Source organism: Bombina bombina, chromosome 3 (genome assembly GCF_027579735.1).
Source record: "Bombina bombina isolate aBomBom1 chromosome 3, aBomBom1.pri, whole genome shotgun sequence".
NCBI classification, from domain to species: Eukaryota; Metazoa; Chordata; class Amphibia; order Anura; family Bombinatoridae; genus Bombina; species Bombina bombina.
The window spans coordinates 797,464,767-797,487,177 of NC_069501.1; the positions used below are offsets into that span (position 1 = coordinate 797,464,767).

Genomic DNA, 22,411 nt, shown 5'->3' on the forward strand with positions numbered 1-22,411 from the left:
GTGGTCTGAAGATTTTGGATGGGTGGTGGTTGACGTTGTCTCGTTGTATTCCAATATTCCCCATAATTTGGGAATAAAAGCTGTTGATTTTTTTCTATACCACAGAACCAATTTTCTGAGGAGTACAGAGTCTTTGTCTGTGAATGTGTTGAGTTCCTACTATCCCATAATTTTTTTTATGTTTGATGACAAATATTATTTACAAACTTGTGGTACGGCAATGGGGGCGAAGTTTGCCTCCTCTTTTGCCAATTTAATTATGGGATGGTGGGAACTCAACTTTCTCTACAATGATGCTAACTCCTTTAGGGAGTCTATACAATTTTATATGAGGTATATAGACAAACACATTTTTATATATAAGGGTGACTTTGTATTCAATGATTTTTTGAAGTTCATTAATGATAATGAGTTAAACTTATGTTTCACAGGGATGGTCAATAAACTTGAGGTCCAATACCTGGATCTCAAATTACTAGGGTCCATAAATACCAAAACCATTGTCACAGACACTTTCCGTAAACCAACTGCGGGTAACAATCTTGCACGCTAGGTCGTGTCATCCCAGACATTTGATGAAGGCCATACCCAAGAGCCAATTTTTAAGGTTAAGGAGGAATGCTTCCTCTGACGTTTTATTGAATAAATAGGCAGACTCACTAACTCAAAGGTTGTTTCTTAGAGGTTATGAACTGAACATCTTGGTCAAAGCATTAAAAGAAGTTAAAGACATACCCCTGGATAGCGTTAAAAGAAAAGCAACAGGAAAGCAGGGTGGTTTTTCTAGTGAGTCCATTGTTTTTTCTACGGAATACTCATCCCAGTACAGAGATATCTGCAATATCATCAAGTGTAATCTAAACTTTTTGAAATGTGATGATATACTTTCAAACTTTGTAGATCATATAAAATTTGTGTTTAGAAAGGCACCGAATCTGGGCAATAAACTGGCTCCCAGTATGGTAATCAGTAATGAGAATAAAAGAAGAGTGACATGGTTCAATAAAAAGGGTACCTTTCAGTGTTTAGCATTCAACTGCGGTACTTGTAAGGTTGTCTCAAAAGGTGACACTTTCAGCAGTTTGTCCACTGGAAGTGTGTATAAAATAGACCATTATGCTAATTGTGCTTCCACTTTGGTGGTTTACCTCTTGGAGTGCAACCTTTGCAAGGTCCAATATGTAGGTCAGACCTCTTGTTGTCTGAGATCAAGAATAGGTGAGCACAAGAGAGATGAAAAAACTATGTAAAGGATTCGAGCATAGCGAGGCACTTCAATGGGTATCACTTCACACATGTTCCTAATTTTAATGTTAAGGTGATTGATGTTGCGAAATTGCCACCTAGAGGTGGTAACAAGTATAAGATTCTTACGGGAAAAAAAAAAAAAAAAAAGAGTTATTTTGGATCCTTACACTCAATACCAGAGAGCCATGTGGTTTAAATAAGGAATGAGATATAAAGTCTCTTTATTAAGTAAAACAATGTTGATGTTTGCTTCTGGATGTAATCTAGGTGATATTGGGACACCCAGCTTTTTGTACGGGGTCAACACTAGTGAGGTCATTATAATCTAACTAATATCAGTTATCAATTTAAGTAACTAGTATTTACCCATAAGCCTGATTATAATACCCTCTTTATTACGTGTCTTGATAATAATGCATGTTTTTGTAGCCATGTTCCTTATGTCATCATGTTTTACAATTTTGGGAGTTTAATTTTGGAGCATCCTGTTGAAGTATATTTATTCAATTTGGTGTGAAACTCTGATGCTAGGTCTCTTGTCTATATGTGCACTTACCGCCAATGGTGCTTGCATATTAGCTTCCAGGATCTTGGAATATACATATTTAATCTTCAATTTGATATTCACAATTAGACGTGACTTAGTTATTTGGGTATCTTCCCTTTTTCACTTAGTCACGAACAAAAAGTCATATAGCAACAATGAGTTTTATACACCTTACTGATAAACAGTTAATTATGGGACATGGCGATTTTCAGGCATCATGTAATACATTTTGTTTATGGCCACAATGTTTCTTTCCAATTTCTGATACTCAACCTATTAGTATAGTTACATACGCTCTGCCTGTACAAACTCTCTCAGTAATCCTTTTATATTTTTTAACTGTTCCTTTATATTCCCTGTTTAGTTGTGATTGGAGGCTACGGGGTATAAACTTACCTTGTTTGTACTTACCTGTCATCCTATAACTAAGTGCCGCACAGCACAAAACGCATAAGGACATGCCCCCTTATCCTCGTGTTGGTGTGTTTTTTTTTTAACAACCTCGGAATGTTGGAATAAAATTCTGTTTTGTTTGAGAGACCAAGTGTGCTGCCTTTTCTGTTCTTCTAAACATTCCCAAACTTTTAGAGCCCTTAAAATCCCTCCCAACTCACTGATGTATAGCCAAGCAAGGAGAAGAAGAAAAGTAGGAAAGGACAAGAGCAAGAAATGTTTATCCTGTGAGCACAAGCACATATACATACTTACAATTGCTTATGTATTACACATAACTAAAAGTAAAGTTTAGTCTATGCTCACAGGTCTTGAAAACATGTAATCTGCCAAAATAAGACACATTATCTATAAAAGAAGTAAGAAGCACACAAAGCGGCTCCACATAGTGCAATATGTTTAATAGTACAAGGAAACACAAGAAAACAATGCAAAAAATCCCCGCAGGTGAGCTACTCACTTAATTCAACCTCAAAAGTTTTGTGAGGTATTGATAGCGTATTAATAAATTAACTTTTAGCAGCTCTTCATACCGTTCGGTTCTCTCAATTGGTGCAAAGTGTCCAGCTAATTGGGTACAATGCAAAAGTGGTCAATCTTTGCGTCAATCTTGGCGCGGGGTTGTTCAAATAAACAAACAAGATCCCCTTGTACCGGCAAATGAAATTAACCTGAATTCTGTAGAGACTTCAGAATAATCATTTCCGATATTACGGTATATACCTTGTTGCAAAAGTAAAATGAAGTCACATTAACTGGTTTTCCTATCACTTTATACTCAGCAGCATATGCACCTGGGTGCAAGTGATGTCTTAATGACTATAACTATAGTATGTTAGCCATAGTAGAAATAGCTCAATCTACCTTAGGGATATTATCCCAAAGCTCTATTTTAGAAGTATGAAGAAAGACATAAAATTATGCTAACCTGCTAATTTAATTTCCATAGTGGGGAGGAGAGTCCACTGCTTCATTAATTACTTCTGGGAATTAAGAACCTGGCCACCAGGAGGAGGCAAAGACACCTCAGCCAAAGGCTTAAATACCTCCCCCACTCCCCTCATCCCCCAATCATTCTGCCAAGGGAACAAGGAAAAGTAGGAGAAATATCAGGGTATAAATGGTGCCAGAAGAATAATATTAAATTTAGGTCTGCCCCCCAGAGAAAAGGGCGGGAGCAGTAGACTCTCCTCCCCACGATGGAAATGAAATTATCAGGTAAGCATAATTTATGTTTTCCATCTAAAGGGAAGGAGAGGCCAATGCTTCATTCATTACTTGTGGGAACAAATACCCAAGCTCTAGAGGACACTGAATAAAAAAAAAAGGAAGGGTAAAAAGGAAGCGGACCCTATCCTGAGGGCACTACAGCCTGCAAAACCTCTCTCTCAAAAACTGGTTCTGCCGAAGCAAAAACGGCAATTTTGGAAAATTTTGTAAAAGTATGTAAGGAGGGTCAGGTAGCTGCCTTACAAATCTGCTCCATAGAAGCCTCGTTCTTAAAGGCCAAAAAAGAGGCCACAGCTCTAGTTGAAAGAGCCGTAATCCTCAGAGGAGGCTTATGTCCCTCTGTCTCAATGCGAAACGGAGGACACTCCTCAGCCAAAAAGATAAGCAAGTCGAAGAGGTCCTCTGATTCCCACGCTTCCCGGAAAGAGAACAAACAGAAAAACAAGTTTGTCCAAATTCCTTCTTGGCCTGAAGATAGGACTTCAAAGCACAAACCACATCCAGAATTACGTTGAAAACGTTCCTTCGACGAAGAAAAGTAGGACATAGGAAAGGAACCACAATCTCTTGATTGATGTTGCGAATTGACACAACCTTAGGAAGAAAACCTAACTAGGTTCGTAGAACAGCCTTATCAGCATGGAAAGCCAGATAAGGAGGGATGCATTGTGAGGCAGTAATCACAGATATTCTGCGCACAGAAGCAATAGCCCGTAGAAAAGGAACCTTCCAAGACAATAATTTAATGTCTACTTCATGCATAGGCTTCAACGGAGCCCGTGCAAAACCTAAAGAACAAGATTTAAACTCCAAGGAGGAGCAATAGATCTAAACACAGGTCTGATCTAGCAGAGCCTTAACAAGTGACTGCACATCAGGAAGCTCAGCGAACCTCATGTGCAGTAACACAGACAGGGCCGAAAATCTGTCCTCTCTGGAGAACAGAATAAGTAGGTCTGCCACAACTTATGACAGATGCGACGAGCAACCAGCTAAATACTTGAATAAGAGTAAAAATAACACTCTCAAAACACCCTCTCTTGGCAAGGACTAAACGTTCAATCACCACGCAGTCAGACTCCGAGATCTAGACATAGATGAACAAAGAGACATTGGTCAGCAGATCCCTGCGACAAGGTAACTTCCACGGAGGAGATACCGACATCCCCTCTAGCCCGTGAACCATATCCTTCATGGCCAAGACAGAGCAATCAGTATCACTGACGCATGCTTGATTTGAGCCACTACACTAGAAAGTAGTGGTAATGGCCGGAAAAGATAAATTAGATTGAACCTCCAAGGCATCGCTAATGCATCTGTTAGCTCCGCCTGAGGATCCCTGTACCTCGACCCATATCTGGGTAGCTTGATATTCCTCTGGCAAATCTCTGCAAAAAGTCGGAATGGAGAGATCATTCCTGCGGATGAACGGATTGTCTGCTGAGGAAATCCCAGTTGTCAACATCCGGAATGTGGATCGCTGACAGCGAACAATTTGGGTCTCCGCCCACTCTAGAATTCAAGATACTTCCCTCATAGCTAGGGAGCTTCTCGTTCCCCTCTGGTAGTTGATGTAAGCCACCGAAGATATATTGTCTGATTGGAATCTGATAAACTGGGATGAACCCAACAGAGGCCAAGTCTTCAGAGCATTGTATATTGCCCGAAGATCCAAAATGCGATCGGGAAGGAGCATTTCCTCCTGAGTCCATAGGCCCTGTGCCTTCCTGGCACCCCAAACAGCTCCACATCCTGACAGACTCACAACTGTAGTCACAATCGCCAAGGATGGTTTTGAGACGTACATCCCTTGGGACAAGAGATCCGGACAAAAACACCAAGAGAGCGATTCTCTCGATCGGTTGTCGAGAGAAATCTGTTGAGACAGATCCAAATGATTGCCGTTCCACTGCTTCAGCATGCGCAGTTGCAACAGTCTGAGTTGAAACCTGGCAAAGGAAATGATGTCCATGCTGGACACCATGGGACCAATCACCTCCATACACCGAGCCACAGATGGCCCTAAGGAGGTCTGGAGGGCAAGACATGTTGAAGCTAGCCTGCAACGTCTCTGGTCTGCTAGAAATATTTTCATGTCTATGGAGACTATTATAGTACCCAAGAATTCTACCCTGGTACTTGATGCAAGAGAACTATCTCTAGATTTAACTTCCATCCATGGGATCGAAGAAGACAGAGGAGAGATTGCGAATGGTTCACTCTTTTCTTGGAGAATGCTGCATTTGCCAGGAATCAAACCCGGGTCAACTACTGGAAGGCAGCTATGCTCACCACTATACCAGCTAGACCAAACAGAAGATCAATAAATAGGAAGTGCTGTCCAAGGAACGCAAACCTTAGGGACTGGAAGTGGTCTTTGAGTTTTGGTACGTGAAGGGCACATCCTTCAGATCTATCGTGGTCATGAACTGCCCTTCTCGAACGAGGGGGAAGACTGGACCTATTGTCTCCCTCTTGAACGAGGGGACATTTAAAAACTTGTTTAAGCACTTTAGGTCCGAATCGGACGGAAAGTTCCCTCCTTCTTTGGGACCACAAAAAGGTTTGAACATTATCCCAAACCTCTCACAGCGATAGGCACCGGGACAGATCCCGTACGCACCCCAGAAAGGCTTCCCTCCTTTCTGGTCAGGAAAACAGAAGAGAGAGGAGGAAACTGCCCTTGGGTGGCAGAGACTTGAAACCTATCTTGTAACCCTGAGCTATGACCTCCAGGACCCATGGGTCCTGCACGTCCCTGAACCAAGCAACTGAAAAGAGCGACAGCCTGCCCCCTACACGATCCAGAAGAGGACCGGGGACCGCCTGTTCATGCCAACTTAGACTCGGCAGGCTTCTTGCTCTGCTTGGATTTATTCTAGGACTGAGCCGGCTTCCAAGATCTCTTGGTTTGCTCAGGCTTAGCGGAGGACTGCTGACATGGGCTTTATCAAAACAAGAAGAACGAAAATTGTCCCTTAGACTCGTTCATATTATCTTGCGGTAGAAGGGCACCCTTGCTCCCTGTGACCGTGGAGATAATTGAGTCCAGGCCTGGACCAAACAAAATCATTCCCTTAAAGGGGATGGAAAAAAGTCTAGACTTAGAAGTTATATCCCAGACCATGACTTCCGCCAGAGCCTGACGGGTCAGAACAGAAAAAGCTGAAGACTTAGCATTCAGGCAAATAATCTGCCTAATAGCATCACAGATAAAAGAATTAGCAACCCTCAGGGCCGTAAATCTTTCCTGAGTAACGTCGAGGGGACCTCTCCATCCCGATCAGATCCTATAAGGAGTCACACCCAAAGGTCGTTTCCCAGTCACACCCAAATGTTGTTTCCCCAGCAACCGTGGCAACGGTCGCCTCCGGTTGAAACAAATAACACGTATGATGAAACAACTTTCTTAACAGAGTTTCCATCCTTTATCCATGGGCTCCTAAAACGAAGAGCTATCCTCAAATGTGATCGTAATACGTTTAGCAAGGGTGAAGATAGCGCCATCCCTTTTACGGACGGAACCTCACAACTCCATTGAGAATCCAGGACCGGGAACGATTTGTTAAAGGGAGAAGAGAGGAACATCCAAGTCCCATTCATTCTTAATAATGTTTGCCATATAACAGGAGCAGGAAAGGATAAGATACCACCCTGGCCTCAGACTCTATCCAATTTAGGAATCATAGGTTCATCAAGCAATTTGGCCTCTGTAATCACTGAATTCGCCAAAAATCTTCCTTTAGAAAAGAGTGCAAAATCCTAAAACTAAAGTCTGGTTCCTCCGCAGCCGGAAGTTTAGAGGCAGCAGACTCTTGCCCAGAATGTTCATACTCTGAAGTCTCAGAAAGAACTTCATCCTCGGATAACCCTATCAGTTAAATCCAATAAGTGATCTGATGTACTCTGGGAAGGAGTGCAATATGTAACCTTGCGCTTAGCAGGGCGAGATAAACCATTAAAGGACACCGCCGTGTGAGCTGCACAGTAACATCTGGTGAAAAAATGGCCCCCTCCAGGTGGAGGATCAGCAATGCTACAGGAAACTGCATGTATAGAGAGATAAGCATGTAGGGTACGCACCTCACTGGACGACAACTCAGTGGTATCAAACATGTTTGATATTATCACATTATCGAGGCATATGGAAAATAATTGAGGGGGTGGAACTAAGGCCTCCTCACAATATAAACAGGAATTACTCTTTAGAAATAGAGGGAGAGCCCCCTAAGTAACAGAATCCTCCATCGATAGTGCAATAACCGGAGAACTATAGAAATAAAACATCTTATTTTATTAAAAAAAAATGCACCTTTATATCCCAATGGCTGGGGCACTCACCACCTCCCATGACCCAGACAGTACAGAGAGTTAGGATTACTCTCTGATAGACACCCGGTCAGGAAAGAGGGAAATAATCACATGGTGCACAATGCAGGACCGTCCCTGCTATGAGAAAAAGCGCACCAAGTTTGTAAGCTGCATGGCTCTCAAAGTGAAAGTGAAACCTGTATATTCCATAACAGCCTATGAGCCCATAACATCTCACACATAAAGGCAGCATAAAATCAAACATATAAGATTATTCCCCCTTTTCAATAATTCCCTTCAGGAGATATTAACCCTTGATTCTATACAGATAAAAGGAGTCACACTGTGACCCTGTCTTCTAGCGTTATCATACATGTATAAAAAATGAACAATCTTACCAGAATCTACGCCGAGGAACAGGAACACCGCCTTTTAAGTGAAAGGTTAGTAGCATGGCTCATGACATGGACTTGAGAGCAGAAAGCAGGCAGCGAAACTCGTCAACGCTGATTGCTTATGGAGCTGTTAATCTGAGTCGGGATGGTTTTGCAGAAAGACTATCCCTGCATCTCCGGACTCTCACTTTCACCCATGCTCTCACTGAGAGGCTGCCAGGACTACTTAAAACTCCAGTCCCATTGCGAAGAGTACTACCCTCCATAAGAGACTACTCTGAATCTTCTGACACTTCTCTGCGAACCTCCTGTGACGAAAGGCAAAGAATGACTGGGGGATGAGGGGAGTGGGGGAGGTATTAAAGCCTTAGGCTGGGGTGTCTTTGCCTCCTCCTGGTGGCCAGGTTCTTAATTCCCACAAGTAATGAGTGAAGCAGTGACCTCTCATCCCCTTTAGTTAGAAACACCCTTTAAATTTTAAATCTGGATGAAAGGGTGTACCAGACTTAGACCACTCTTTAGAGCATATAACAGATAGCATCAGGAACCGGAAAAAAAAACTCTGCAGTAAGTTTAAAAAACAAATCCAATTGCTTAACAGACTTTTCCCCAGGAACCTTATGATCCTAATTCAGGTCTGAACAAAAATAGGATGATTCTGTACCTAAATAAGAGACCGACTCCTTATAAACTACAAACACTTTACCCTTTGAGGACAAATTAGGCAAACAAAGATCTGAAACATGCAGCTTAACAGACTTAGATCTATTTAAATCAGAAAAGCTAAATTAGGCATTATCAGAAAGACTTGCCGCCAACATTAGAGATACAGAAGAAACAGAGGGATGACAGATATCATTAGAGGCAAAAAGCATAATTGGACTGATTAAAATGCAATAAATGTTCAATACAGAGAAGTGCAAAGCTGGGCAGGTGGATTACATCAAAGCTTACGGAAAAAAACACTTAATATTAGTAAAAAAGTGTTCAGAGGATCTAGCTTCTAAGGAGCCAATATTTAAAATAGTCTGTATGCTCCATCCTGAAAAATAGACCTAGACTGAAAACCACAGAAAATAAATGAATGTTGTAAGCAAATAATCAAGGATTTAAATACAAAAATCCTAAAAAGAAATATAGGCAGGTAAATATATAAACAGAGAAACTTCATTAAATACGCCCTAAAAAGGCAGCTCTAGAAAGTATATAAAAAAATCTTACTCCCTCCACCAGATAAAGCCAAAGCAAAGACGAGGAGAGCTCTGAATCCACTAAAAGCAGCGGGAAAGGAGCAATATGTGCTAACCCAGTATAGCTTGATATCACGGAAAGACTGACTTAAATATAGAAGTGCTGATAAATGCAAAACTAAAACCCACGCACACAAAACACTAAAAAGCTGTCCGGTGCATATCTGTACAACACGCACAACAGAAAACAACGAGTGCACACTCACAAACTATTAAAAGAGTAAAAAGGTGTAAAGGGAAGCGCTAAAACAAAGCTAAAGGTAATCAGTCACTTACAATGTACAGTTTATTAAAACATATACATAACACATAAAAGGGACGTCTCCCCAAACGACACTATAAAAAATGACACTGTAAAAAAATATATTTATATCAGATTTAAAACGGATGATCCAATTATGTGAACCGCTATGTATAAGGTTATAGCACACTAAGTAAACAGCTCAAAACAAATACTATAATAAAAATCAGTTAAAAAGTCCAGAAAATTGATGCTTATTAAAACCACCAAGCTGCCAAAGAAAGTTAATAAGGTAGAACTGCCGGTTAAAAGTTTTCTGAATATTCCACACTTCCTTAAGAGAGATAGATGACCAGCATAATAACAGACGTTTTATAATTCAAGTTCTTGGCAATTTACTTTACCCACGATCTCCTGATCGTCTGTAGTTCGCCTTCCCTGTTCAATAGCCCCCTCGAGTGGATCCGACTGGGGTATCTCGGCGTCTGACGTCACTGAGTCAAGTTCCGGCAAAGGGAAGCGGCCAGAGCTTTGCGCTTAAAGTAGCCTTCACAGGTGCGATTCTCTCACATCCACCCTGCACTTAGTGCTATGTGCACGCAGGGGTGTATGCAGGTATTGTAGAAAGGTGTTGTAAAAAGTAGGCACTGTGGTGAATATTCCAACTTCATTCAAACCACAAAGCATATAATAGAAATTCCAAATAGGAAAACAAGTTCCATTACTTATAACCCGGGTTAAGTTTAAGGAATCCAAAGGGTGTAGATATATTGCACATATGCCAAAAAGGTAGTCCTGCCTTCACAGCCTATATTCAGAAAACTTTTAACCGGTAGTTCTAACTTATTAACTTTCTTTGGCAGCTTGGTGGTTTTAATAAGCATCAATTTTCTGGACTTTTTAACTGATTTTTATTATAGTATTTGTTTTGAGCTGTTTACTTAGTGTGCTATAACCTTATACATAGCGGTTCACATAATAGGATCATCCGTTTTAAATCTGATATAAATATATTTTTTTACAGTGTCATTTTTTATAGTGTCGTTTGGGGAGACGTCCCTTTTATGTGTTATGTATATGTTTTAATAAACTGTACATTGTAGGTGACTGATTACCTTTAGCTTTGTTTTAGCGCTTCCCTTTATACCTTTTTACTCTTAATACATTGTGCGACAATTTTAGGGGTATTGTCATTTAGGGGGAGTTTGTTAATCATATTTGTCTTAGCGCACCTTAGACCCATTTTTTAATCACTCACAAACTATGCCAGTATGCACCACTAAACAAAACATGTGAGGTGCGCAAAAGGTGTGTGCAAACAAAGCCGACTGTAGCTACACTAAAAAAACGAAAGATAGCAAAAACTAAAAACATAAAATGCATCAAGATGCAGAGGTGCGCTAACATAACTCGAATGTGTTCAAAATAACCGATGCGTGCTAAAAAACAAAATAGTTAAAAAGTAAGACGTAAATAGAATTTGGGCTGCACAAACCTAAATTGTTAATACTGAACATATATGGATAATTGGCTGTCATAAAAGTTCACCTAGCTATAATGTAAAACACGGCACCTACTAATATGCCTATGTGAGTGCCCAGATAAATAAACTATATACTTCCCTAATAAGCACCCACACTACTGGACTTACCATCTGCAAGAAAAAACTGCTTCCAGTAAGTAGCCAATCCAGTGCTGTATGCATGACATCAGAGGGTCCGATTATGTGGATTATAAGGATGATCCAATAGGAGGAGGCTAGGGATAGGTCTTAGCGACACCTGTGGCAGGCCTGTGACAAACTTCCACTGAGTGTAACTATGCCACTACCTAATACTCCATAAACTTCCCTCTGTCCAAACAGTAGCTCTCTGAGGGGAAAATTGGCTTTAAATCGGTCTGAAAACCCTTCACAGAAGAAGATCAAGAACACCTCTATTCTTCAGAGACAAAGAAAAGGCTGGTTTACCAGTGAGGTGGGAGGGTTTTTAAGTGCTTTTGGAGTTTTGTGAATCTTTGCCTCCTCCTAGTAACCATTAGTGGAATTCCCAGGAGTAATGGCTTGTGGACTCTCACCACCTTTATGAAAGAAATATGGTAGTAACTAATTTATTACCATTAATGAACTTGTCAGGTGCTTTAGTATACTGTCAGCCATAAAAGGATATCTGTGAAGACTTAATACAATCAGATTTAATCTTTCCATTTTATTCTCCAATATATTAATTTACAATTACTATTCTAAACCCAATTTTTTTATAATAAAAGCAAGAATGTTTCAAAACATATGAGGTGAAAATAGAAGTGTAATAAAATCATTAACATAGCTGAAAAAAAATTCCATTCCCCAGCACAGAAAAACTCAAGACCAGCTAAATCCACATGCTCAAGGTTAATGATAATCAAACATTTTCTTGGTCCATTTTAACTCACTAATAGGGAAGGGTTTCTTTGCTTCAATCTATAAGTAAACATTAATAGTACAATAAATATACTTACATGTTTCCTCGAAACCTGCTCAAATCATTGTTTGGCTTCTCACAATCAATGATACTATTAAACTTCAAAGGGTTAAATTCTGATTCCTGAAATACAAAAATATATTTTACATGATTATATGCAACCATTTACAACTATGCATGGACTAGGCTTCCTTTTATATACTTTGCTAAAAAAACATAAATTATGCTTACTTGATAATTTAATTTTCTTCCATGGGAAAACAGAATTTATGCTTACCTGATAAATTACTTTCTCCAACGGTGTGTCCGGTCCACGGCGTCATCCTTACTTGTGGGAATATCTCTTCCCCAACAGGAAATGGCAAAGAGTCCCAGCAAAGCTGGCCATATAGTCCCTCCTAGGCTCCGCCCACCCCAGTCATTCGACCGACGGACAGGAGGAAAATATATAGGAGAAACCATATGGTACCGTGGTGACTGTAGTTAGAGAAAATAATTCATCAGACCTGATTAAAAAACCAGGGCGGGCCGTGGACCGGACACACCGTTGGAGAAAGTAATTTATCAGGTAAGCATAAATTCTGTTTTCTCCAACATTGGTGTGTCCGGTCCACGGCGTCATCCTTACTTGTGAGAACCAATACCAAAGCTTTAGGACACGGATGAAGGGAGGGAGCAAATCAGGTTACCTAAACGGAAGGCACCACGGCTTGCAAAACCTTTCTCCCAAAAATAGCCTCCGAAGAAGCAAAAGTATAAAATTTGTAAAATTTGGCAAAAGTGTGCAGTGAAGACCAAGTCGCTGCCTTACATATCTGGTCAACAGAAGCCTCGTTCTTGAAGGCCCATGTGGAAGCTACAGCCCTAGTGGAGTGAGCTGTAATTCTTTCAGGAGGCTGCCGTCCGGCAGTCTCGTAAGCCAATCGGATGATGCTTTTAAGCCAAAAGGAAAGAGAGGTAGAAGTCGCTTTTTGACCTCTCCTTTTACCAGAATAGACAACAAACAAAGAAGATGTTTGTCTGAAATCTTTTGTAGCCTCTAAATAGAATTTTAGAGCACGGACTACGTCCAAATTGTGTAACAAACGTTCCTTCTTTGAAACTGGATTCGGACATAAAGAAGGAACAACTATCTCCTGGTTAATATTCTTGTTAGAAACAACCTTTGGAAGAAAACCAGGCTTAGTACGCAAAACCACCTTATCTGCATGGAACACCAGATAAGGCGGAGAACACTGCAAAGCAGATAACTCAGAAACTCTTCTAGCAGAAGAAATAGCAACTAAAAACAAAACTTTCCAAGATAGTAACTTAATATCTATGGAATGTAAAGGTTCAAACGGAACCCCTTGAAGAACTGAAAGAACTAGATTTAGACTCCAGGGAGGAGTCAAAGGTCTGTAAACAGGCTTGATCCTAACCAGAGCCTGAACAAATGCTTGAACATCTGGCACAGCTGCCAGTCTTTTGTGTAGTAAGACAGATAAAGCAGAGATCTGTCCCTTTAGAGAACTTGCAGATAATCCTTTCTCCAAACCTTCTTGTAGAAAGGAGAGAATCTTAGGGATTTTAATCTTATTCCATGGGAATCCTTTGGATTCACACCAATAGATATATTTTTTCCATATCTTATGGTAAATTTTTCTAGTTACTGGTTTTCTGGCCTGAACCAGAGTATCTATCACAGAATCTGAAAACCCACGCTTTGAAAGAATCAAGCGTTCAATCTCCAAGCCGTCAGCTGGAGGGAGACCAGATTTGGATGTTCGAATGGACCCTGAACAAGAAGGTCCTGTCTCAAAGGTAGCTTCCATGGTGGAACCGATGACATATTCACCAGGTCTGCATACCAAGTCCTGCGTGGCCACGCAGGAGCTATCAAGATCACCGAGGCCCTCTCCTGTTTGATCCTGGCTACCAGCCTGGGAATGAGAGGAAACGGTGGAAACACATAAGCTAGGTTGAAGGTCCAAGGTGCTACTAGTGTATCTACTAGAGTCGCCTTGGGATCCCTGGATCTGGACCCGTAACACGGAACCTTGAAGTTCTGACGAGACGCCATCAGATCCAAGTATGGAATGCCCCATAATTGAGTCAGTTGGGCAAAGATCTCCGGATGGAGTTCCCACTCCCCCGGATGGAAAGTCTGACGACTCAGATAATCCGCTTCCCAGTTTTCCACACCTGGGATGTGGATCGCAGATAGATGGCAGGAGTGTTCCTCCGCCCATTGTATTATTTTGGTCACTTCTTTCATCGCCAGGGAACTCCTTGTTCCCCCCTGATGATTGATATACGCAACGGTCGTCATGTTGTCTGATTGGAATCTTATGAATCTGGCCTTTGCTAGTTGAGGCCAAGTCCTGAGAGCATTGAAAATCGCTCTTAGTTCCAGAATGTTTATCGGGAGAAGAGACTCTTCCCGAGACCATAGTCCCTGAGTCTTCAGGGATTCCCAGACCGCGCCCCAGCCCACTAGACTGGCGTCGGTCGTAACAATGACCCACTCTGGTCTGCGGAAGCTCATTCCCTTGGATAGATGGTCCAGGGTCAGCCACTAACGGAGTGAATCTCTGGTCTTCTGATCTACTTGAATCATTGGAGACAAGTCTGTATAGTCCCCATTCCACTGTTTGAGCATGCACAGTTGTAATGGTCTTAGATGAATTCGTGCAAAAGGAACTATGTCCATTGCTGCAACCATCAACCCTACTACTTCCATGCACTGAGCTATGGAAGGACGTGGAACAGAATGAAGAACTTGACAAGCGCTTAGAAGCTTTGATTTTCTGACCTCTGTCAGAAAAATCCTCATTTCTAAGGAATCTATTATTGTTCCCAAAAAGGGAACTCTTGTTGACGGAGACAGAGAGCTTTTTTCTACGTTCACCTTCCATCCATGCGATCTGAGAAAGGCCAGAACAATGTCTGTATGAGCCTTTGCTTTTGACAGGGACGACGCTTGTATTTGAATGTCGTCCAGGTAAGGTACTACTGCAATGCCCCTCGGCCTTAGAACCGCTAGAAGGGACCCGAGTACCTTTGTGAAAATCCTTGGAGCAGTGGCTAACCCGAATGGGAGGGCCACAAACTGGTAATGTTTGTCCAGAAAGGCGAACCTTAGGAACTGATGATGTTCTTTGTGGATAGGAATATGTAGGTACGCATCCTTTAGATCCACGGTAGTCATAAATTGACCTTCCTGGATAGTGGGTAGAATCGTTCGAATGGTTTCCATTTTGAACGATGGTACCCTGAGAAATTTGTTTAGGATCTTCAGATCCAAAATTGGTCTGAATGTTCCCTCTTTTTTGGGAACTACGAACAGATTTGAATAAAATCCCATTCCCTGTTCTTTTATTGGGACAGGGTGTATCACTCCCATTTTTAACAGGTCTTCTACACAATGTAAGAACGCCTGTCTCTTTATTTGGTTTAAGGATAAGTGAGACATGTGGAACCTTCCCCTTGGGGGTAATTCCCTGAATTCCAGAAGATAACCCTGAGAAACTATTTCTAGTGCCCAGGGATCCTGAACATCTCTTGCCCAAGCCTGAGCAAAGAGAGAGAGTCTGCCCCCTACTAGATCCAGTCCCGGATCGGGGGCTACTCCTTCATGCTGTCTTGTTAGCAGCAGCAGGCTTCTTGACCTGCTTACCCTTGTTCCAGCCTTGCATAGGTTTCCAGGCTGGTTTGGGCTGTGAGGCATTACCCTCTTGCTTAGAGGATGCAGAATTAGAGGCCGGTCCGTTCCTGAAATTGCGAAAGGAACGAAAATTAGACTTATTCTTGGCCTTGAACGGCCTATCTTGTGGAAGGGAGTGGCCCTTTCCCCCAGTGATGTCTGAGATAATCTCTTTCAATTCTGGTCCGAAGAGAGTTTTACCTTTGAAAGGGATGTTAAGCAATTTTGTCTTGGATGATACATCCGCTGACCAAGACTTTAGCCAAAGCGCTCTACGCGCCACAATTGCAAACCCTGAATTTTTCGCCGCTAATTTAGCTAATTGCAAGGCGGCATCTAAAATAAAAGAGTTAGCCAATTTAAGTGCGTGAACTCTGTCCATAACCTCCTCATATGGAGTCTCTCTACCGAGCGACTTTTCTAGTTCCTCGAACCAGAACCACGCTGCAGTAGTGACAGGAACAATGCACGAAATGGGTTGTAGAAGGTAACCTTGCTGTACAAAAATCTTTTTAAGCAAACCTTCCAATTTTTTATCCATAGGATCTTTGAAAGCACAACTATCCTCGATAGGAATAGTAGTACGCTTGTTTAAAGTAGAAACTGCCCCCTCGACCTTAGGGACTGTCTGCCATAAGTCCTTTCTGGGGTCGACCATAGGAAATAATTTCTTAAATATAGGAGGGGGAACAAAAAGTATGCCGGGCTTCTCCCACTCTTTATTCACTATGTCCGCCACCCGCTTGGGTATAGGAAAAGCGTTGGGGTGCACCGGAACCTCTAGAAACTTGTCCATTTTGCATAATTTCTCTGGAATGACCAAGTTGTCACAATCATGCAGAGTAGATAACACCTCCTTAAGCAGTGCGCAGAGATGTTCTAATTTAAATTTAAATGTCACAACATCAGGTTCAGCCTGTTGAGAAATTTTTCCTGAATCTGAAATTTCCCCATCTGACAAAACCTCCCTCATGGCCACTTCAGATTGGTGTGAGGGTATGACAGAACAATTATCATCAGCGCCCTACTGCTCTTCAGTGTTTAAGACAGAGCAATCGCGCTTTCTCTGATATGCAGGCATTTTGGATAAAATATTTGCTATGGAGTTATCCATTACAGCCGTCAATTGTTGCATGGTAATAAGCATTGGCGCGCTAGATGTACTTGGGGCCTCCTACGTGGGTAAAACTGGTGTAGACACAGTAGGAGATGATGTAGTATCATGTCTACTCCCCTCATCTGAGGAATCATCTTGGGCAATTTCATTATCTGTGGCAGTACTGTCCTTACTTTGTTTGGACGCTGTGGCACAATTATCACACAAATTTAAATGGGGAGACACATTGGCTTTCATACATATAGAACATAGCTTATCCGAAGGCACAGACATGTTAAACAGGCTTAAACTTGTTAATAAAGCACAAAAACCGTTTTAAAACAAAACCGTTACTGTCTCTTTAAATTTTAAACAGAAACACTTTATTACTTTATATGTGAAAAACTATGAAGGAATTGTTCAAAAATTACCAAAATGTCACCACAGTGTCTTAAAGCATTAAGAGTATTGCACTCCAAATTTCAGAGCTTTAACCCTTAAAATAACGGAACCGGAGCCGTTTACAAATTTAACCCCTATACAGTCCCAGCTACAGCATTTGCTGAGATCTAACCAAGCCCAGAGGGGAATACAATACCAAATGACGCCTTCTAGAAACTTTTCCAGCTATTTTCAGGTCCTCACACATGCATCTGCATGTCTTGCTCTCAAAAACAACTGCGCAGTAATGGCGCGAAAATGAGGCTCAGCCTACAACTGGGAAGGCCCTCCCTGACTGGAAAAGGTGTCTAACATAGTGCCTGCCGTTAAAAAACGTTCCCCAAGCTTATAAATGTGAATATCAGCATAAACATGTATAAAATGCCCAAATAAAGCAATCGATTTAGCCCATAAAAGTGTCTACCAGTTTTATAGCCCATATTAAGCCCTTTATTCTGTTTGAGACTAAGAAAATGGCTTACCTATCCCCATGAGGGGAAAAATGACAGCCTTCCAGCATTACACAGTCTTGTTAGAAATATGGCTAGTCATACCTTAAGCAGAAAAGTCTGCTAACTGTTTCCCCCAACTGAAGTTACTTCATCTCAACAGTCCTATGTGGAAACAGCAATCTATTTTAGTTACTGTCTGCTAAAATCATCTTCCTCTCACAAACAGAAATCTTCATCTTTTTCTGTTTCAGAGTAAATAGTACATACCAGCACTATTTTAAAATAACAAACACTTGATAGAAGAATAAAAAACTACATTTAAACACCAAAAACTCTTAACCATCTCCGTGGAGATGTTGCCTGTGCAACGGCAAAGAGAATGACTGGGGTGGGCGGAGCCTAGGAGGGACTATATGGCCAGCTTTGCTGGGACTCTTTGCCATTTCCTGTTGGGGAAGAGATATTCCCACAAGGATGACGCCGTGGACCGGACACACCAATGTTGGAGAAAGAGTCCACAGCACATTCATTACTTTTGGGAAATAAGAACCTGGCCACCAGGAGGAGCCAAAAAAAACCCAGCCAAAGGCTTAAATACTACTCAAACTTCCCTCATCCCCCAGTCATTCTGCAGAGGAACAAGACCAGTAGAAGAAATAGCAGGGTGAAAAGGTGCCAGAAGAATACAACTAAGACGCCCCACATGAAAAAACGGGCGGGGGGCGGTGGACTCTTTCCCACGAAAGAAAATTAAATTATCAGGGAAGCATAATTTGTTTTTCTTCCTAATGGGAAAGAGTCCACAGCCGCATTCATTACTTTTGGGAAAACCATACCCAAGCTAAAGAGGACACTAAATGCCAAAATGGGAGGGTACCCTAGATGGCCCATTCTGAGAGCACCTGGCTTGAAACCACTACCCAACAAAAACCCCGCTTCGAAAGAATGCGAGAAAACTTTAAAAAGGAAAGGCCACAAGGACACTGACCAGCAGATAGTCCAGAAGCCTAGCTAGAGACCGCAAAATCGGACTCAACTGAGCCAACAGTCCTCCAGGAGACACTGTCACCCAACAGTTGGTCCCTCACCGCTCACCCCTCACTAAAGAGGGGAACACCAGCCTAAACTCCCCAAGGGATAGGGCAAGGAAGAACCGAAGGGAAACTGAAGGTCACCACAAAATCCATAAAAGGAAAACCCCTAATAGAGAGCCAAGCTCACAAAAATCCAAATGGATCCTGACAGAGAAGGGGAGGCTACGCCCAGACCAAGCAAAAACAGAATTTATGTTTACCTGATAAATTACTTTCTCCAACGGTGTGTCCGGTCCACGGCGTCATCCTTACTTGTGGGATATTCTCTTCCCCAACAGGAAATGGCAAAGAGCCCAGCAAAGCTGGTCACATGATCCCTCCTAGGCTCCGCCTACCCCAGTCATTCGACCGACGTTAAGGAGGAATATTTGCATAGGAGAAACCATATGGTACCGTGGTGACTGTAGTTAAAGAAAATAAATTATCAGACCTGATTAAAAAAACCAGGGCGGGCCGTGGACCGGACACACCGTTGGAGAAAGTAATTTATCAGGTAAACATAAATTCTGTTTTCTCCAACATAGGTGTGTCCGGTCCACAGCGTCATCCTTACTTGTGGGAACCAATACCAAAGCTTTAGGACACGGATGAAGGGAGGGAGCAAATCAGGTCACCTAAATGGAAGGCACCACGGCTTGCAAAACCTTTCTCCCAAAAATAGCCTCAGAAGAAGCAAAAGTATCAAACTTGTAAAATTTGGTAAAAGTGTGCAGTGAAGACCAAGTCGCTGCCCTACATATCTGATCAACAGAAGCCTCGTTCTTGAAGGCCCATGTGGAAGCCACAGCCCTAGTGGAATGAGCTGTGATTCTTTCGGGAGGCTGCCGTCCGGCAGTCTCGTAAGCCAATCTGATGATGCTTTTAATCCAAAAAGAGAGAGAGGTAGAAGTTGCTTTTTGACCTCTCCTTTTACCGGAATAAACAACAAACAAGGAAGATGTTTGTCTAAAATCCTTTGTAGCATCTAAATAGAATTTTAGAGCGCGAACAACATCCAAATTGTGCAACAAACGTTCCTTCTTTGAAACTGGTTTCGGACACAGAGAAGGTACGATAATCTCCTGGTTAATGTTTTTGTTAGAAACAACTTTTGGAAGAAAACCAGGTTTAGTACGTAAAACCACCTTATCTGCATGGAACACCAGATAAGGAGGAGAACACTGCAGAGCAGATAATTCTGAAACTCTTCTAGCAGAAGAAATTGCAACTAAAAACAAAACTTTCCAAGATAATAACTTAATATCTACGGAATGCAAGGGTTCAAACGGAACCCCCTGAAGAACTGAAAGAACTAAATTGAGACTCCAAGGAGGAGTCAAAGGTTTGTAAACAGGCTTAATTCTAACCAGAGCCTGAACAAAGGCTTGAACATCTGGCACAGCGGCCAGCTTTTTGTGAAGTAACACAGACAAGGCAGAAATCTGTCCCTTCAGGGAACTTGCAGATAATCCTTTTTCCAATCCTTCTTGAAGGAAGGATAGAATCCTAGGAATCTTAACCTTGTCCCAAGGGAATCCTTTAGATTCACACCAACAGATATATTTTTTCCAAATTTTGTGGTAAATCTTTCTAGTTACAGGCTTTCTGGCCTGAACAAGAGTATCGATAACAGAATCTGAGAACCCTCGCTTCGATAAGATCAAGCGTTCAATCTCCAAGCAGTCAGCTGGAGTGAAACCAGATTCGGATGTTCGAACGGACCCTGAACAAGAAGGTCTCGTCTCAAAGGTAGCTTCCAAGGTGGAGCCGATGACATATTCACCAGATCTGCATACCAAGTCCTGCGTGGCCACGCAGGAGCTATCAAGATCACCGACGCCCTCTCCTGATTGATCCTGGCTACCAGCCTGGGGATGAGAGGAAACGGCGGAAACACATAAGCTAGTTTGAAGGTCCAAGGTGCTACTAGTGCATCCACTAGAGCCGCCTTGGGATCCCTGGATCTGGACCCGTAGCAAGGAACTTTGAAGTTCTGACGAGAGGCCATCAGATCCATGTCTGGAATGCCCCACAGCTGAGTGACTTGGGCAAAGATTTCCGGATGGAGTTCCCACTCCCCCGGATGCAATGTCTGACGACTCAGAAAATCCGCTTCCCAATTTTCCACTCCTGGGATGTGGATAGCAGACAGGTGGCAGGAGTGAGACTCCGCCCATAGAATGATTTTTGTCACTTCTTCCATCGCCAGGGAACTCCTTGTTCCCCCCTGATGGTTGATGTACGCAACAGTTGTCATGTTGTCTGATTGAAACCGTATGAACTTGGCCCTCGCTAGCTGAGGCCAAGCCTTGAGAGCATTGAATATCGCTCTCAGTTCCAGAATATTTATCGGTAGAAGAGATTCTTCCCGAGACCAAAGACCCTGAGCTTTCAGGGATCCCCAGACCGCGCCCCAGCCCATCAGACTGGCGTCGGTCGTGACAATGACCCACTCTGGTCTGCGGAATGTCATCCCTCGTGACAGGTTGTCCAGGGACAGCCACCAAAGGAGTGAGTCTCTGGTCCTCTGATTTACTTGTATCTTCGGAGACAAGTCTGTATAGTCCCCATTCCACTGACTGAGCATGCACAGTTGTAATGGTCTTAGATGAATGCGCGCAAAAGGAACTATGTCCATTGCCGCTACCATCAACCCGATCACTTCCATGCACTGAGCTATGGAAGGAAGAGGAACGGAATGAAGTATCCGACAAGAGTCTAGAAGTTTTGTTTTTCTGGCCTCTGTCAGAAAAATCCTAATTTCTAAGGAGTCTATTATTGTTCCCAAGAAGGGAACCCTTGTTGACGGAGATAGAGAACTCTTTTCCACGTTCACTTTCCATCCGTGAGATCTGAGAAAGGCCAGGACAATGTCCGTGTGAGCCTTTGCTTGAGGAAGGGACGACGCTTGAATCAGAATGTCGTCCAAGTAAGGTACTACAGCAATGCCCCTTGGTCTTAGCACAGCTAGAAGGGACCCTAGTACCTTTGTGAAAATCCTTGGAGCAGTGGCTAATCCGAAAGGAAGCGCCACGAACTGGTAATGTTTGTCCAGGAATGCGAACCTCAGGAACCGATGATGTTCCTTGTGGATAGGAATATGTAGATACGCATCCTTTAAATCCACCGTGGTCATGAATTGACCTTCCTGGATGGAAGGAAGAATAGTTCGAATGGTTTCCATCTTGAACGATGGAACCTTGAGAAACTTGTTTAAGATCTTGAGATCTAAGATTGGTCTGAACGTTCCCTCTTTTTTGGGAACTATAAACAGATTGGAGTAGAACCCCATCCCTTGTTCTCTTAATGGAACAGGATGAATCACTCCCATTTTTAACAGGTCTTCTACACAATGTAAGAATGCCTGTCTTTTTATGTGGTCTGAAGACAACTGAGACCTGTGGAACCTCCCCCTTGGGGGAAGTCCCTTGAATTCCAGAAGATAACCTTGGGAGACTATTTCTAGCGCCCAAGGATCCAGAACATCTCTTGCCCAAGCCTGAGCGAAGAGAGAGAGTCTGCCCCCC

General features: G+C 42.3%; 1 protein-coding gene across 1 annotated transcript in view; it reads right to left on the reverse strand.

Moving 5' to 3' along the window:
• The window catches only part of ATP10A (ATPase phospholipid transporting 10A (putative)), a 510,848-nt gene that overhangs the window by 385,815 nt on the left and 102,622 nt on the right, over positions 1-22,411 (reverse strand). Inside the window, 1 exon segment of the mRNA XM_053705460.1 lies at positions 12,175-12,260. Within this exon segment, the coding sequence (XP_053561435.1) occupies positions 12,175-12,260 (86 nt within the window).